General features: G+C 37.7%; 1 protein-coding gene across 2 annotated transcripts in view; it reads left to right on the plus strand.

Moving 5' to 3' along the window:
* gabrg3 (gamma-aminobutyric acid type A receptor subunit gamma3) overlaps positions 1 to 19984 on the plus strand; it is a 119451-nt gene that overhangs the window by 69249 nt on the left and 30218 nt on the right. For both annotated transcript variants that reach the window (XM_079882811.1, XM_079882812.1), the window contains one exon: positions 12107 to 12327. In XM_079882811.1, the coding sequence (XP_079738937.1) occupies positions 12107 to 12327 (221 nt within the window). The remainder of the gene's footprint in view (positions 1 to 12106; positions 12328 to 19984) is intronic.

The following is a 19984-nucleotide window of genomic DNA, read 5'->3' on the forward strand; positions in this document are numbered from 1 at the left end:
CAACAACAAAAAAGCACCATCTTTTCGACTTGTGCTATATTCAAAGTCTTTTGAAGTCATACAATAGCTTTGTGTGTGAAAGAAAGACCCCAAAAATTAAAAAAGAGAAAAGTAGCAATGTTCATTCATGATCTTTTGAATGTGATCTTTTCAATTAATCCAAAACTCAAAATTTTCTAGTGACTGGTCACATCTACATTTTTCAATTGGCCCAAGTGAAATTCTGTAAATTATTACATTTTGATTTGGGGAGGTTAGACATTTTTTACAGTGCTTATAACTTGATAAAAGTGGTACAAATGACTCAGGTGGACTTGTAATCTTATTCGAAGTCCACATGAGTCATTTGTACCACTTTTATGATACATTTATTGTGATTTTTCCATCCTTTTTGAAGCTTGAAAGCTCGAGTCCCCAACTCATTGTAAAAATTTCATGTGAGAGTGAGCAAATGTTAACAGGATTTTCTTTGTTGGGTGAACCATCCCTTTAAAACATGAACAGAAAAGAACAGGCTTGTTTCTGAAATTCAAAATGTTCAAAGGGTCATCCTACTTTCTTTTAATTGGACAAAAATCGAATGCAGAACAGTTCACAGAAATTTCTTTAACTAGAGACTTTCACCAGGAGGTAAATTCGCAGCGTTTCAATGAAGACAAAGTCAGCAAGCTCCATTATTAGGCCATAGGGGATGATAAGTGTTAATTAGCATAGTCTCAAGAGGATGAAAAGTGACTGTTTTTCTTTGAGAGTATAACATCTTTGAGGAACTCACTCCACATGATATAAATGGTTGTGGCAATTATTAAAAAGGCACACTATAACACCAATCCAACTCCAGTGGTGGCGCTAGGCCGCCAGCCCCCTAAAGATTCCCTAATGATTTTCCTGTTTTTTACTCTCAGTCTCACTTTCATTAAAAATAAAAGTCATTATAAACCTAAAAAATTAAATAAGGTTTGATACATTTTTTAATGTGCCTATAAACAATGGTTTTGATGGGGGAGGAGTCAATTGCACGTTCAGGTACTGGGAATATAGCGAATAGCGATCATTATGACCGCCGCTAGCGTAGCTAGCGAAAGCGGTCATATAGGGATTGTCAAAGTTTTTTTTTTTTTTTTCCCGTCACCTTACTGAATTTTTCGTCAACGATACCAGGGACACCGAAGCACCGGGGAACATGAAATTTGGTGGGCATGTAGCCCCACTAGACTTCTAAGGAAAAATTTCGTTTGGTCCCCGGGGGCCACTCCCCCCCCACGCTGGGCCCCCCCCAAACCCCAAAAAATGCAGGTTTTCCTAAATAACTACCTGAACCGTGGCACCGAGGATGAAGAAATTTTTATGGTATGTTGGTCTACTAGACTTTTATGGAAAAAATTTGTTTGGTCCCCGGGGGCCACTTCCCCCCCCGCGCTGGGGCCCCCTTAAATTTTTCGTCAACGATACCAGGGACACCGAAACACCGGGGAACATGAAATTTGGTGGGCATGTAGCCCCACTTGACTTCTAAGGAAAAATTTCGTTTGGTCCCCGGGGGCCACTCCCCCCCCGCGCTGGGCCCCCCCAAACCCCCAAAAATTCAGTTTTTCATAAATAACTACCTGAACCGTGGCACCGAGGATGAAGAAATTTTTATGGTATGTTGGTCTACTAGACTTTTACGGAAAAATTTCGTTTGGTCCCCGGGGGCCACTTCCCCCCCCCACGCTGGGGCCCCCGTAAATTTTTCGTCAACGATACCAGGGACACCGAAACACCGGGGAACATGAAATTTGGTGGGCATGTAGCCCCACTAGACTTCTACGGAAAAATTTCGTTTGGTCCCCGGGGGCCACTCCCCCCCCGCGCTGGGCCCCCCTTAACCCAAAAAAATGCAGTTTTTCCTAAATAACTACCTGAACCGTGGCACCGAGGATGAAGAAATTTTTATGGTATGTTGGTCTACTAGACTTTTGCGGAAAAATTTCGTTTGGTCCCCGGGGGCCACTTCCCCCCCCCTGCGCTGGGGCCCCCGTAAATTTTTCGTCAACGATACCAGGGACACCGAAACACCGGGGAACATGAAATTTGGTGGGCATGTAGCCCCACTAGACTTCTACGGAAAAATTTCGTTTGGTCCCCGGGGGCCACTCCCCCCCCCCCCCCCGCGCTGGGCCCCCCCAAACCCCCAAAAAATGCAGTTTTTCCTAAATAACTACCTGAACCGTGGCACCGAGGATGAAGAAATTTTTATGGTATGTTGCTCTTAAGGGCCCACATCAACCTAGCCCATAATCACTCATTTGTGATTTGCGCCCCTCCCATAAAAAATGAAAATGCAATATTATTCTGCTTTAATCGCCCCTATCTTCAGTGGAGATGTTCAGAACTGCACCATATTTCATGTGTATGATTAACTTGACATCCTCTGGGGGTATCCTCTGCTAAGTTTTGTAGAATTTCATCCATGGGGGGGTATAAAATAAATTCATTTATGTGCACATTTAGTGACTGTACACTCATCGGCCTGTAGATGGTGCTGTTGAGCGAAGGGTTGCTGGTTTAGGATGATACTGTCACACACACACATGCAGGAATACAAACAAACGCAAGCATGCACACACACTGACATCCACACGCACAGACACACACCCATACACACACATACAAATCCACATGCACAGACACACACACACAAACACACACACATACACACACACACACACACACACAGACAGACATGCACATACTATTACTTTTTTTAGGTATATACATAAACACGCAATACAGCCAAATTACTCCACGTCATTTATTTTTGTGGAAAGCCAGTGCAGGCCTGAGCGGCGGTCATATTTTGTACCGCGATGCGGTACATCTAGTTAAGCTCCTCATCAACAGCGGTCATAATTTATATAAATTCTTGGACTTTGTTCGCCCTAGCGTAGTGGTGATGAAAAAGAGCAAATGTTGTTTTCGATCTTAATGCCAATGTGTTAAACCGCGTCTTTAACTGTTGCGCTCATAGACTGTAAAAAGGTTGCGCCTAGTCTGCTTTTCAGTTTCTCGCGCTGTGTCAAGTTAAAAGTTCAGCACTCGTTTTTAAAAGCACATGCGCGTTCCTTCATTTAGTTCACTCATCATTATCTGTTCCGGCCAGAAGGTGGAACTGTCCCTAGACATAATAAATACGTAGACATCTATATGTCTATGGGACTGTAAGTTGACAAATTTCAATAACCATTATTGATTCAAAGGACTGATAATATACAGTAATAATAAAAATATATTCAGCGAAAATGATGCATGCTTAATAACTGTGCACACACACTTTACAATGTGACCTTGTAAATGTATAATTTAAGGGAAAATGGAAAATTAAACAAGTACAATACAATATGCTGAGTGTTGAAGTTTTTGATGCACTTTTTTTTTTTGGCAACACTTTATTTGAATACATTATGTATAATTACAAGTAACTAACCCTAAACCAAATCTTAACTGTAACTCTATAGTAAGTAGGCTACATGTTGTTAATTTATATTAATCAGTACTTATTTAAGAAAGTACAATGTAACTACGTCACCTTAAAATAAAGTGTAACCTTTTTTTTCTTAGCACCCCCTTTGAACTTATTATTATTATTATAAAACCATGCTTGCAAACTAACAAGCAACTTATTACCTTAGCAAGCAAAAACCATTGCGCATTGCAATTCGCACCAATGTTGCTGATGCTGTCAACACTGTGAGGAAATGTTATATTAACATTGGTTTCTCTGTGGTTTAAAGTTACCATTTTACAAGTTTGTTGACTCTGTAATATAAATGCGGTTCCTTGGAGTCCATGGTGTCCTCAGGAGACATAGCACAGATCTGCAGCTCAGATGGAAACAGAACTTTTCCACTGACTAATCTAAAGAGTTTACTCAAGCCTCCTGAGAATACATTGTTATTTCCTTAACTCATTTCTCAGGTTCAGAAGTTGCTGAATAAATTAATGCAAATATCTTTATGCTGTTTTTAATGGAAATTTCTCTAATTAACATTGTATTACTGAGTTTGTAATTTTAAGATTAGCTAAATGTTAGTAATAGTTCTATGGTCTGCTTTCAGAATTACAATTATATAAAATACCATTTAGTAATATACTGTTAAAAAACAAGGAGACATCTTGCTTAACTGCATCTTTATTAACATAAAGGAACAACTCATTGAAGCTATAACAGTAGGAAACGTTTGTGTAATTAGGTGGATAAAATGTATATTTAATTAAATGGGAAAGTGTAGCACAAAAGTACAATTCCTTTCAGAGTTTGTGCTTTGAGAATGTATTTTTATTCTTTCTTTTTTGGTATCAAGAAGAGTATTCCTTTTTAACATAACTTGCCATTACAGTGGATGAATGCCAATCATTTTGGGTCTTTACAGAGTTGGCTGTGAATTAAGATTGTTCTCTTAAAGCTCCAGTCTTTTATAGATCTTCGTAAAGATAATTTAAAGTGTTAGTTCACCCAAAAATGAAAATTCTGTCAGTAATTACTCACCCTCATGTTGTTCCAACCCCGTAAGACTTTCGTTCGTAATTTTCATTGTTTGGTGAACTAACCCTTTAATGTCTCAGTAAAATACAGAACACTGATCTCTGCCATGTGTGAACAAGCATCATTCAACATTACAGATTGAATGTATAACATTGGATTTTTTTGTGAAATTTGTTTTTGGAAGATAAAGTGCTTGTGAAACTTTTTACTATACAGTGCACAGCAAATATACATCCCTAGTCTTAAATTATGTCCATTATAACTAAATAAAATTGATAAATACACAACTGGATTCATACTAATAGGCTACTTTCGGCTACATTAAAATGGCTGCCAATGGGGAAAAATGCTTTTTGAGCCCAGAAGGTAATTCAAAACTTTGACTCCTGACCCCTTTGATTCTACTTCACAATTGCATTAGTTTTTGTTAGTCTTTGCAGAAACATGCTCAGCCTCAGTTGTTAATGTAACTGCACTTTTTGGTTGTCTTCACAGGTTTTTTTACATGTTAATTACTGGGCATATGAAGGATATTACACAGACTAGCATTTCTCTGAATATCCTAATGAAATTTGGCAAGAAAAATTAACTCTTTTTAACACTTTGGAAAACCTCAGACCCAGACTCCCTGCGGTGTATTTCCTGCGGGCCAATCCCCTGTGGTCATGTCATGGCTAAATGCCATATTTATTTAATGCTGCTCCATACCATCCCCCTGGACGTGAATGCTCCAGAGCTTGCATAACTCTGCCTTGGCCTGTTTTATCATTCATTCAACAGGCCTTTATTTATATATTCTCTTTCTTAGATGATAAATGGCACAAGGAATTTAATTAGAGCTATGGGAGGAGAAGGGGCCTGATGAATCTGATACTGTGTGGCTCTCACACACAAATCAAAGGTGAAAGTGTGTGTGCGCGGGACAGCGGAGCAGAGAGATGTCATTACCACAAATGGCGTGATGTGCCTGTCAGGCGTGGTGGAATTAACTTACTCATTCTGATCTCAACAGCTGAGGGAGCCACTCTGCTCAGGGAAATCACGAATCTGTATGCAGATCATCTTTGGACGGGACAGGAACCAGAGCAGAAAATGATTCCTTACTCAGAAGAGCCTGGTCCAGACAATTTACTGTAATGAGTGATATTCCTAGCCTGGTTAAAACCAGACCATTCTCAGTAGTAACTGAGTTATGGTCTGGCAAAGCTCCATAGACAAATCATTTCCAAAGGGGCGTCACCAACGGACGTCGCTCAAATGCCTCGTCAAGAGTGATCGTCTATCGTGTAAAGCTGCGTCCCAATTCGCCTAAGTTACACTACGCCATAAAAGTATGTACTCTTTTTGTGAAGAAAAGGTATTTACTTTTGAATGTGTAGCAAAAAAGTAGGCAAGCTTTGGGACATACTACTTTGTCATCTTTATCGGACGGATCTGTCGCGTGCATCCTGTCACTTAAACTGCCCTACAATCATCGTGTCACAGTTAAAATCCTCTATTAAATCTAATTTAATTTCCTACCGTTTCGGAGAGAAATGTAGTTGCACGTTCATCTGCCAGTGGGTCTTTCATGGAGACTGTCCTCATGTGTTTGCAATTTGAATATAATAATGCATTTAAAAGTTGAACGGACGTCGCTCAAATGCCTCTGGGCGCAATTGGATAGACCTAAAACCAATCAGAGCGATCGTCATTGTGTAAAGCCCGCCTCAAAGTTTCTGATTGGTGCTGCGATTTCTAGGCAATGGAAATGGGCTTGAATGAGCTCTTTGCCAGACTACTTCTCGAGCAAATCTGAATTTGCCGGAAGTTGTCTGGGTTTTCCCAGGCTATGATATTCCTACTAGTCCTTCAGAAATTTCATATGACAACATTTCCACTCTGAAATACTTTGAAATAATTTTTTTGAATTAAGCTTTATGGAGGTGAGTACACAGGTGCAAGAAACTTCCCTTGGGGTTACGACACTTTACTGGGTAAAAATAGGTTCTTATTTGTGGAAAACCGCTATCAAATGATATGTTCTTTGAGAACTGAGGGTGGTTTTGCATTTAAATAATGAGTAATACTGATGTAAACTTTGGTAATTGCTTATACAAATGTATGCTAATTTTTTAAAGCTTTATGGGCCTGCACAGACATTAAGCTATTCTGATGCCCACAAGAGTTCACAAAAAATTAATGTTCTGTCATTATGTTCTCACCCTCATGTCATTCCTAACCTATAATGTTATTTGTTCTAAGATGAGGTTTTTATTTATTTATTTGATACAGACAGTGCTTATCAATCAACAGTCAGACACTGTAAGCCAGAGTTAGCCCAGCAGGCAAATTTTCATCTGTAACCTTTGCCAGATTTTTAGGTGACAACCTTAAATAAACATGGTAAATTAATGGTCACATGGTAAGAAAAATCTCCATGATTAAATAATGTTTCAACACACACACACACACACACACACACACACACACACACACACACACACACACACTGGTATTCCTATCATTATGGGGACATTCCATATAGGCATAATGGTTTGTATACTGTACAAACTGTATATTCTATCCCCCTACACCCTACCCCTAAACCTACCCATCACAGAAAACTTTCTGCATTTTTAAATGTTTAATAAAACATTGTTTAGAATGTTCTTTTAAGCCATTTTAATTATGAGGACTCAGGAAATGTCCTCATAAACCACTTTTACATTGTAATACCAGTGTAACACCCATGTCATTATACAAATTTCTGTCCTCATAAAACATATAAACAAGCACATACACACACACACACACACACACACACACTGACACATGTTGTGTTTTCATGTTTTAAATGAACAGTTCTTGAGAAAAACAACATAAAAGCTCTATAAAAGAACCCCTGTGGTCACTGTCGTTGTTTGGCAAAAAATAGCATAAATCATTAAAAAGGTTTCTACTGTTGTTCCACTGAAAATGAAAATAGCAGCATATATTGTTGGAATGACATCAGGGTGAGTAAATAATAGCATCATTTTCATTTCTGGGTGAATTACTGCTCGAAAGTGCATAAATTTTGCATTGACATTTAGCTCATGGCTAAAGTAGACCTATAGCAATAGTAGTCGTTCTTACTGAAATGCAATTGTACACAATGGTTATTATTCTTTGAATCAGCATCTACATTGAAACCAGCAGCTAATGAATGTGATGATATACAACCACTGACATAAATTTGTCTGTCAGGACCTCTAAGTAAGGGGAAATGAATTGTTTTGTTTCTTATTCATTAAATAAGTCTTTCCATTGCAGTGAACCACAAAGCAGGAACCTTGATTTTATATGCATTCTCCAAGCATTGCCCTTCCCACAGCAGTCCCGATGGATTATCCAGACAAAAACAAGTCTGGTGAAATCAAACTATGTCAGACTGTTAATAACTAAATTATTTCAATCCACAAACTGCCAACCCCGCTGAGTAAATGCGAGACCTATTAAGGTATGTGAGGGCTTGCCTTGCGATAAGGACATCCAGTGGGACACAAACAGACCTGTTGCCACATTCCACCATTTATTTCTTAGACCGTGGGAATTTTGCACTGGCACACAACATCTTTACACACTTTTATTGTGTGTGTCCTGTTTACTAATGTTTTGGCGATGTAATTCCTTGTTTATCACTGCAGTAAAGAATCGTTGAATCTCCCCCGCATCGGCATCAGCTTAGAGTGCACACTCAATACTGTAAAACAATCTTTTTTTCCCTCTTTTTTCCCCAGCGTTTGATGCTTGCCCGCAGCTTTGAAGCAGCACTCCAAAAACCTAATTAATATAACAGATTGTCACAGCACACAGACTGTGACAGTCTAGAACTCTCAAACAACAAGAAAATGTTTACACTCATTTTATTAAATGGGATCATTCATAATCTTTCTGTTGAAAAGAACAAAGTTAATTTTACTTTGTGGATTATAAAATGGCAACAGCTTGACTCTAGGCTTCTTTGAACAAACAGACTCTTCCTCTGTTGTCTGTACATTGTTTTTGTCCAGATGTAATGGAATCACCTCAGATTAGTTCTGTTTATTCTGACGCTCAACACATTTTCACTTGGATGGCGATTAGACCTGAAGTGATGTTCTTTTCCGCCTACCTCTGAACTCCCTTTAGCTTCTGGAATAAAAGGTCACAATTATGGCCTGACTGCTCTCATGCCCACTGACTTGTGATAAATGAGACTGGTATTATAATGAAGAGACCCACCTTTGGGGAGAGATAGCAAAAGGTCAAATGACTGTCAGGCCGGCGCAGGTACGCGGGGTTGGAGGGTGACAACCACCATTAATTATGAACGGGGCAATCAGTTTAAAGTCATAATAAAAGAGGAGGTGCCACTAAGACAGAGATTTCAAACTTTTTTGATGTCAAGGACTCCTAAATATAATGATCTCCTTCTGATCTCCCTTCTTCCTAAAATATAACGCAATACACAATATAGAACAATAATGTATGTTTTAATGAATAAAACCCACTTTTCTGTGTCTTAAAAGACATGTAGTTGGCAAAACAATTATTAAGTTGGAAGTGTATCTTTTTTCTACCAACTATTAGAGCAATGTTGTATTATATATTCCCAGTAAATACTGTTCCAAAGCAGCTTTACTGAGAATATTGCCTTACAGCCCCCAACGAGCAAGCTGAAGGCAGCAAACACGATGAAAAACTCTCCAGAAAGATAAAGCACAAATACAAACTCTTCTTCAAAGTATATGTACATTGCAAGTATACAGAGAAATGAACAAGAAGTCATCACATTGAGTTTGGTATTCACTATGGTGACATTTTAAGGAAGTCTGTCATGTAGTGCACAGATGCCTACAGTTATCTTGCATTTACTGAGTTAGCACAGGTCACATTGATCGGATTTGTGTGAAGGTTTGTGTAGACTTTAGTGGGGTCAGTGGACTTATAGGCTGGTCGGTTGAAACGGCTGGAGTAAATTAGCTGGATGTTTATAGGCCTGGATTTAGACATCAAAGCTGGAATAGATAATGAGGCCATTAGTCTTCCTACCTCAAATCACTCCAAAGAAGATAGGTCTTTTTCAAATACACTTTCACACACACAATGACGCGTAGGCACATATTTTGATTGGACTGCTTCCACAGAATTGTTCTAATCGTGGCAAGTGTTTGAAATGGAAATTGATTTTGAGCTATTTATGTACCATTTCAGATGCAGTGACTCTTACACCTCAGAGACCCTGTCAAACTTCTGCAGTCAAGCTCTGACAAATTCTGTGTTAGGGTTATATATCAGTGAGACTTTTACAAATAAATAACATTCATTAGAGCTGATTAAATGCATATCCTCTATTAGTCTCTGGTTAACCTTATTATGTATTTTACAGTTTTCATTCTGACAGTAAAAAGCACAACAACAACAACATTTTTTTTTCAAGCACAAGATTTAATGTACCATAATTAATGTATTAATGGTAGGATCTGATTTCAAAATTACCCCTTTTTGGAGGCTAATTCAGACTGTAATGGCAAAGACCATTTATGAAACAGCTGTTAAGCTTTCAAAAAACTCTGGCCTTATTCAGTTTTTGTTTAATTGTTGTTGCTTAGCCCCTTTCAGCTGTGTTAAAAATATCCATCCTTTACATTTCCTGCTCAGTAAATCAAGACCTCTTGCCCCCCAAAACACACTACTGAAAATATACAGTATGATAAGAAGTAGGGATGTCCCGATCAGGTTTTTTTGCCCTCGAGTCCGAGTCCGAGTCATTTGATTTTGAGTATCTGCCGATACCGAGTCCCGATCCGATACTTAATACATAAAAAAAGAATAAAGAAGAGCGAAAAAACAGATCCAGGATGTTCCTTATTTTTTATTTAATTCACCTTATTTTAACATTCAACAACTCTGTTAACAAACAGAGCACTTCTGTGAGGTAGCTTGAACAATCATGTAATACATAAATTCTTCATTTGGACTTTAGTGCAACAGTAAAAAAAGTCTAATATATAAACAAATAGCACCTCAACTTAAAATACCCGGCAGGCATGTAAACAAATAAAAAATAAAAGTGCTACAGTGTTTGCAAAGCCAGTAATGTGCTTTTAGGAACTGCACTCCTAACTCTTACGCCGGTTTCACACTGCACTGTTAGCAGAGCGTGCAGCGCATATTTTTTTTCGCCGCCCATGTTAACAGATTAAACCAGGCTTTAGAGCATTCACACCGCGCGCAGAGGCGGCGCGGCAGTGCGTAGCAGAGCACAGCAGGAGTGCCGCTATCGTTTCGGCGCCGAGTCTATTTTTGCTGCGCCGCTTTTGCTGAATTAAAGTGACAATACATTGATCATGGCCAAAATACACCGCAGTTTTATCCAAAAAGTGCATTGATGATATCTATTGTGTTTTAAACAGTCAATCAAATGACCAACAGCAATTTAAAAAGAAAACAAATGTCCAAAAACAAACTTGTTGCCATAACAATAAAATCAAAGATGAAACAAAAGTTATATAAATGAAATTATTAATAAAATAAGCTTCTTGACAAGTCTTTTCTCTTAAATGTATTTGAAAACGAAAAAAAGCAATGCCAACTTATCCATTATGGAGTACTCTGTCTGTAGCCTACACAACCCGCGGTTCAGCCGCGCGTGACAAACGCTGCCAGTGTGAAAGCAAAACGCACGTGTCCTGTTCCTGCTCACCATATGCACTGCTCCTGCGCTGCTTACTAACGCGTGCAATGTGAAACCGGCGTAACTCTGTGCCACTGCCACCGCATACATATTGATGTGTTAAAAAATAATGAGAATATATATATCCGAGTCCTGATCGGGAGGTAACGTCCGATTCCGATCGAGTCTGAAAACACGTGATCGGGCCCGATTTCCGATCATGTGATCGGATCGGGACATCCCTAATAAGAAGTATCAGCTGGCTCTAACCCTGTGGATTAAACAAATGTGATTAGGCATTTTTTTCCTCACAGGTTGCATGGGTCAGATGCAATATTTAACCATGTACTCACGTATACAGCAGCCTTTGAGGGTATCTACACAATTGCTGGGATTGTTTATAAAGCCTAAAAAATCCCTGAAAGTTTGTGGACCATGAGGTGTGATTATGTGTCTTTCCCCACATTCAATTCCTGTGGCTCCTACTGCCAGCTTGTACAGTGCCAGAACCTCATAATCCTTGTTAAAGTATCTCAAAGCTGGCTCTGTCTTCCATCCAAACCACATTGGGATCAGCGGTGCTCCATCACTGAATAATTCTGGCATTAATTTAAGGGCTGGTTCTAGGAATTCAGATTGCTACTGTATGGCTCTGTGTTTCTACTCATCAGGGCTGTTTAGGAATAAATCACAGTGGAAATGTGTTAAGAGTGCTAAAGAATACCGTTAAGGCCAGGTTGTACTAAAATGGGTTCGATTTTCAATATTCAATCAACAAGAATAGCGACGTGAATTTATGGTTTAAAAGTGATCACTATAAGAGCTTCAGTATATAGGCTATTATTAAGTCAACATGTCATTCATCTTTCTTGATACATGACCTTTGTTTTTTATTTCCACAGGAGTACCAGATTGACATAATTTTTGCACAGACATGGACAGACAGCCGGCTCAGATATAACAGCACTATGAAAATATTGACTTTGAACAGTAATATGGTTGGACTCATTTGGCTACCGGACACCATCTTCAGAAATTCCAAGAGCGCAGATTCACATTGGATTACTACACCAAATCAGCTACTTAGAATATGGAATGATGGGAAAATACTTTACACTTTGAGGTAAGCCAGCTGATATTTGATAATGAAACTGATGAAGATATGAGTAAGAATATGATTTTTATTTCTTTTTTTCACTCCCAAAACTATCCAATAAATGAGACAAAAAATGGCTAATTAGCTGGTTTGTAGGGTCGTTTATGGCATAAAATATATCAATATATCAATTTTAATATATCAATTTTATCAAATTAATATTGTAAAATGTATCAGTTGCTTTCTATAATTATTGCACTTAAGCACACAGATTGTGCACAATTACTTTCTTAGAAATGTGAAATAAAAAGTCAAGAAGCATTTCCTTGACTCTGAAACATGAAACTCTTAATGTGAACCACTAGATCAGTGACAGTGGGTCGCTGATTTTAAATGTCTTTATTGAAAATGTTTTTCATTCACTACTTTTCACCATAAATGTCAAAATAGTGAAATGTTGTTGCTGAACACAACCCACTGTCGGCTGTGTCAGTTCATAGAGAATCACACCGACAAGGCCATCAGATGAAAGAAAGTAAATTTTTAAGACCCACAAGCTTTTGACAAGGTCATTACAGCACTGTATGAAAGGCATAAAAGAGAAAAACAGGATGTTATAATAAAGTAGGCAGTTGGTCAGGGTAAATGCTCTAATTTAACGTTTCTTGCACTTTCTTGAAGTAAGGGGTAAAGTACATGATTAATGCTGTGTAATACCTAAGTATCATTATGTGAACTGTGTTTACTTTACTCAGTACTATTGAAACTAAATATTTTAGGTTATATATAAATAGCCTATATAATATTAAATCTATAAATAAATACAATTTTATGATTTCATATATTGAAAATTATACTTTGTATAATGTCTAATGAAATTGTAAGGAGTAAAAAGTACATAGTATTATGCATATTTCTCCTATGTATGTCTACATATGCCTAAAAATACCATTCCAGGGTAATACAGGTTAAATTCTTCTGACAGCGTCTGTCAAAAAAAAAAAAAAAAAAAGCCAAAAAAGAAAAAAATAGAGCAGAAATTGTGCTTACAGTGGAGAGTGGAGACCCAAGGCAAGATAGCTGGAAGGAAATGTCAAGATGTTTAATTTTTAATTTTTTCAAGTGTTTAAACCGCAACACATCATATTTTAAGTGTATGATGAGACAAGTTATGACAGTGAATTTTAAGGTACTATATTTAGCTGGATGCTAACTCACATGCTAAAAATGCAAACGACATGCAAAAAAGAGTCATCAAAAACATGAACTATTACAATACAATGTAATAAATTATGTTTTTAACACTTTCATAATCATTTTTGACTGGATACTTTGACTTTTGAGTAAAATGTGGACATCGCATCCTTTTGTTGTTTCCCTGTAGTTTTTACACCCCCGTTTCTGAGTACTGAAACCTCAGTTCATACAGTAAGCATGATGTTTAATGCCTTTAATCAGTTACCCAGACTGTCACTTTGACATTTTAGCCACCTCTATTTCAGATTAGGTCATCTTTATCACAGTCCTTGATGAAATATCAAGAGCTGGGATGAATTTAGGCCAATGGTCTCAAATTTATGCCACTTTCCAGAGCTAAAAAACCAGAAGTCACTGTCAAAAGCACTGTCAAAGAGTATTCCCTGAGACAGCAAAACACAGTGTTCAGCCCTGATAAGTAATATTTATATTTGATGGGTCTGAGATGTCTGTGTTATGATCAGAACATTAAAGACCACTGGATATGTGGCCAAAGATCAACCAAACCTCTAGTTTCAAAACTCTCAGTGACATCAACCCGTCTTCTGAGTTTGAGCTCCACTGTGAGACAGCCTTTCTGGTCTGGTGTGACTCCAGTGTCTTGTGATGTTGAGATGTGATGACACTCGTTCATATTCAACTAGCTCAGTTTGGTTCAGTGCTTGTATTTGTGACAGATCTATTCAATAAGACTCTAGGCTAGGTTTGACCAAAATTAGGCCAGGAAGCTTCAGAAACTGCCTGTTATATTATTTAACAGTCCACTGCCAATGGGGCTTGTGAACTAACCATTGGATACCCTGCATGGGCAGCACCACAGACCTAATCGCACTGTGGATGAACTGCACAACAGGCTCTATTGCTAGTATTTTGTGGTGGACTTAAATACAATTCTTTTGATTCAAATGGCAGCTGTCACAAAAGTGCATTTAAGAAAGACTTTGCCCCCCTCTCTTGAAAACCATAAAGACATTGTCCATCCCGTGTTGATGCAGACAAGGACTACTATTTTGAGTAAGTGGCTTTGATATAGCCCTCTCACATGGCGATTGAGTGACCATGGTAAAGGGTCTTTATGGAAGTATCTTAAAACAAAAATTATTTACTCACCCTCATGTCGTTCCAAACCCGTAAGACTTTCATTCATCTTTAAGAAGAAATCGAAGATCTTTTTGATGAAATCTGAGTGATCTCTGTCCCTCCATTTACAGCTACACAACTACCACTTTGACGCTTCAGAAAGTTCATAAAGAGATCATAAAACTAATCTATATGAATTGAGCAGACGAAAGTCTCACGGGTTTGGAACAACATGAGGGTGAGTAATTATTGACAGGATTTACATTTTTGGGTGAACTATCCCTTTAATGGTAAATTCAAGTTGTTAAATCAAATGTGAGAAAAAAAAGTAATAAAAACTCAGTGAGTGTTTTAGGCTCGATGGTGTTTTAAGCCCCCAATGGCTCCTTAGAGGCAGCTAACCCTACCCTCAACCTTAAACCTACCCATCCCCTCGCTGCCTGGAAGGCGCCGTTGGGGGCTTAAAACACCAAATACCGTGTTTTAGCGCAATTTTCTCACGTCATGGGATCACAACACTAAGAGATAGTAAATCTTTTCCTGGATTTTTTTTGTGCGTTCCCGAGATTAGACATTCCTTAACATAATGCCGAAAACCCGAAGTCTCTAGGTGGTCTGGTTGAGGAGTAGATAGAAGTGCAAGATTGGTGCGCACAGACAGAACAGAAATCATGAGTTAACAATCGCAATTTTGTCCGGTGGAAAATTGCGCTAAAAACCTGAATTCCTTTGGGATTTGAGGAAGTACTGGTGCATATCTATAATATGTTGACTGCTTTTTAAAAACGTTTTGACCGCTTTTGTTTCTGTTTATTCATAAATAATGTATGTATATAGATTTATGTGTTTAATTTATTATTATTATAATATTTAAATTGTTGTACTTATACTTAACATATACATTATATCCTATTTATTATTTTGTGGACCTTACGTTTATCAATTATCCTGTCATTTAAATAATAAAAAAAAAATATTGCAATACATAACTGCAATAGTATTATTATGAAGAACAAATACCATAAAATGGCATATCTGAGACCATAAAAGTTTTTTCTTTCTCCTCTTTTTCTAAATTTGTTTATATTTTTTTAATAAAGCACCAGAGAGATAATGTGCTAACACCACTGTAGACATTACTAATGAGAGCAGTAATGTGAATTACAGTTTATGCCTCTGGCACTTCTCTTTATAAATACATATGTATCATCACGGCAGACTGGGGTGCACATGAGAAAGCATCATTTGCTTATAGCAAACTAACACTGTTGAGAATGTAAGCAAATGGTTCACAGATTTTCTTCAGCAGTGAAGTATTATCCCTGTGCCGGCTATAGAGCCCAAAGCTGCTAGTTAACAACATCAAGTTACAAAATGCGTAAAATCTTTTTCTCGCTTGAACTGCAGTGTCAAGTTGAGGATTCCAACTTTGATTTGAAGAGAAAATCGGAAAATGTGAAAAATGTGGGTCTGTCACATGAAACTTGTCTACTATTGTCTCTTCATAAGTCTAAAACTACTGCTGCAGTTTTCCAAATATAGTCAGATGACTGGGTGTCCAGTGTCCACTGAAGCCGACTCTGCCCTAGTTATTCACACACACTACATTGCTTGTCATGTCCTTTTCAAGCTGTCCCATCAGGAAAGCTCACCCCTATGAGAACAACAGCAAGAGCAAAACCTTGTCTGCTTAGGTACAATCATAATTTAAAGGCCATGTGTTCAAATAAATATACTGAAAGAAAGTTGCCACAATGAAGCACTTTCACAAGAGTGAGAGTCAAATCTGATATTCTGTACAAAACCATTGAATGCATGTATATTGCAGTTAGCCTGCATCAATTACAAAGAAGTCCATATTTTTATTAAGATTTAAAATATATATATATATATATATATTTTTTTTTTTTTTTTAAATCACTAATGCTCACCAAGGCTGCATTTACTTAGTCAAAAATACAGTAGAAACAATAATATTGTTAAAATATTGTTACAATTTACTATAACTTTTTTCTATTTAAATGTATTTTAAAATGTCATTTATTCCAGTAATTAATTCTCAGTGGCCTTTACTTTAGTCTTCAGTGTCACATGATCCTTCAAATATCATTCTAATATGCTGATTTGATGTCCAAGTAACAAAAACAGTTGTTCAATATTTTTGTGGATGCTGTGGATAGATATTTTTAATAGAAAGTTCAAAAGATCAGCTTTTATTTGAAATTGAATCTTTTTATGATTTATTGATGAATATAAGTACTAATATCTTTTTCTTCTTCTTTTTAAAAAAATCATACTGACTCAAAACTTTTGAACATTAGTGTACATTTCAGAAGAGGTTTTGCCAGTTAGTATGTTTATTTTCCTTTCCAGTGCTGTTTTAGGAAATGTCAGCATTCTTGCAATGCCTCTTGTCCAAGAGAAACAAATGTAACTGTTAAGGAAAGCTATAACTCTGACTTGTTTTGTTGCATTATTCACCTTATGCGTAAACATGTTAATAAATCTTTTTATATAGCTTTCCAGACCTATGCTAAATACTGTATACTTTCAGATTATCAAGTACTACTGAAGGTGAAGTTAAAACAACAACATACAAACACAGAACAAACAGTGCTCTTTTATCTGCAGAGAAGTATTTTAGAAAAACAGCTCCCTGGTTAATGCATCTCAGGCAGGGCGATGGCCTATTCCGGTATCTCTCAGCAGCCTGAAGACCACAGCGTCTATTTGGACCAGTGGACATTTCACAGGCCAGTGGAGAGACTACATCATGCCGTCTCCAGTGTTCCGTGAAATATTTCCTTGGCAACAGGAGAAACAGCGTTGATGCTGAGGGGCAAATTCTACGGATAAAGCCAATCTGGAACTAAGGCTAACTAGATGCTCCCATATGGAGCTCATGATCGATATTCAGTGACACAGCAGACATGCAGCAGTGGTATTTAGGAGGAGTGTGAAGAGAAAAGGGTAGTGCAGACTACGAAATGTCACTCTCTATTTTAATTGCAGTCATCGGAGCTTTGAAGTAAACAATGCTGGATTTTGTGAGTGCTGTAAGCTTTCTGAGCTGCGACGCACAGAGCTTAATGGCACGGATTCAGGTCTGAGCTGAGAAATGCGAAATTTGATTTGCCATACCTCTCCATAATGCTTAATATGTGCTGTCGGGCCGTTTGTTTACCAATATGGCAATTTACCATGATGGCTTCTTTGTCACATTTGCAAAGGCTAAGGTTGTAACTGTAAGCCAATTATCCACTGGCTATGTTACCCGCTGAAGCAAGGGATTGTGTTTGAATAGCCAACGGAGTACTGTGTGTCTGCTTGTCTATTCATTTCATATGCTCAAGAAACTATCCACCAATTTTTATTGCAGGAGTTGGAATTGACCTATAATCTTCTTGATGTGTATTTCTCATATTACTGTTTACAGACTTCAGAATAAGGGGCAGGCACATTGTGTGTCTCAACCCATGAAACAATAACTAGCTGGAGAGACTCTACACTGTAAACAATTGCTGTAAAAAAATAAATAAAAAAAAACCCAAATTTTGACAGTAACATGCTGTTTTCCATTAAAACAGCAATATACAGTAGAAAAAATGCATTCTGGGTGATATTTGTCATTTTCGAGAAAGTAGCCTGCAGGAAAATACTGTGAAATAACAGTGCTCAAAGTCGACACTCAGAGGCTGTGTTCCAAATCACACCCTATACCCTCATTCACTATTCCCTACATTAGTTCACTAATATAGTCCACTTGACTGAGTGAATCATTTCTTAGTTATTTTAATTAAATTTCGAAGTTAATTCAGACACTGATGAAAACCTGCTGTTAACAAGCAGAATCATTGAAGGAAAGAGGAAAAAAAGATGAAATCAACTGAAGATAAAATACATTAAATCTCTGAAGATCTTAGCAGAGGAGGATTAAACAACTCCACCAGCTTCACTTATTACTAACCAGTTTGACTTTATTTCTGTCAGATGTCTACAGAAGTTCTTATTAAAATGTGACAGAGGTTTAGATGTCATTTTATTTTCATTACCATGATGGTGATCAGTGTTTGCTTTAGTTAGGCTCTTGACCCTTGACTTTTGAACATTAGTTTTTCTTTGGCTGTGGTAGCTGTGTCTTTAAAATACATTTGCTATGGCAAAAATGCTGAAAGAAAACAGGATCAGATGACAATGGTTGTTTGTTAATGGTCACAATCATCATCTAGTGGCCCGATTCACTGATCTCTTTTACTGTCTAATGTATTTATATGGGTGATGTTTTTTTATTTTTTATTATGGTATCACTGTGATTTTGTGTTGACCTTTAGTAGCGTGTTTTGTGATGGTTCAGATTTGATGTTATCTTTTTTGTTGATTGACACCATTGTTTAGATTCATTGGCTGATACTTTATGTCTGTGTGTGTCTGACTGAAGCCATAGTTCCAATTTCTTTTTCAAGAAATCAGTTCAAAATCAAAATCAGTTCAAAAACTGATTGCGCATCACTGTTTGATCTTTTGCTGTAGTTTCACAGTGTAGAAACAGTAAAAAAAGGGTTAGTTTACCCAGTTCTCAAGCATGCGCCGTGGCGCTCTCATGAACTCACGTCAGAGGCCCACACAGAAGAAAATGAATAGTTGAATAAAGTCGTTATTTTTGTTTATTTTTGCGCATAAAAAGTTTACCCTGGCGTCGAGTAATGATGCTCATTAAATATGCCCTTGTATCCGAGCTGCACCAATCCCATTGGGTTATCTGATATAGGCGGGCCAGAGGCGAGCTAAACAGATGACGACAGTGCTGTGAAGTCGAAGTCATTATTAAACATTGCAAGATGGCTATGGATGAACACCAGTTGTTTGAAACGGCTTTGGCCGCTACAATGAACAAGTTAGACTTGGCTTTTTATCTAAAAGAGGAACAGAAGACGGCGCTCGAATCGTTCCTTTGCTAGAAGGACGTTTTTGTTGTTTTGGCGACCGGATACGGCAAGAGTCTAATCTACCAGTTAGCTCCACTGGTAGCTAAGCGTATGAGGCTTGTTGTGATTGGTCAGAGTGTTATCCAATTGCGTCCAGTGAGATTTTCAAATGCATGCTTGGTGCCCTCGAGCTGGCCGATTTTCATTAGTCGATGCCAGACCATTAATCTTTCAGATTTAGGTCTGGATTTCCAGGCTAGTAAAATGTAACAGTCAGATTTCCTAAACGAAAGAAGTTAATTTCTCTGAAATATTAGTGAAAGTTCATAGAAAAAAGTTGCAAAGTCAATAACTGATAAGGAGAGTAAATATTAAACTGAAGTGTTTTATGTGTTTTTCCACAAGATGATATAGGAGAGATC

This window comes from Squalius cephalus (assembly GCF_949319135.1).
Source record: "Squalius cephalus genome assembly, chromosome: 10".
Classification (NCBI taxonomy): Eukaryota; Metazoa; Chordata; class Actinopteri; order Cypriniformes; family Leuciscidae; genus Squalius; species Squalius cephalus.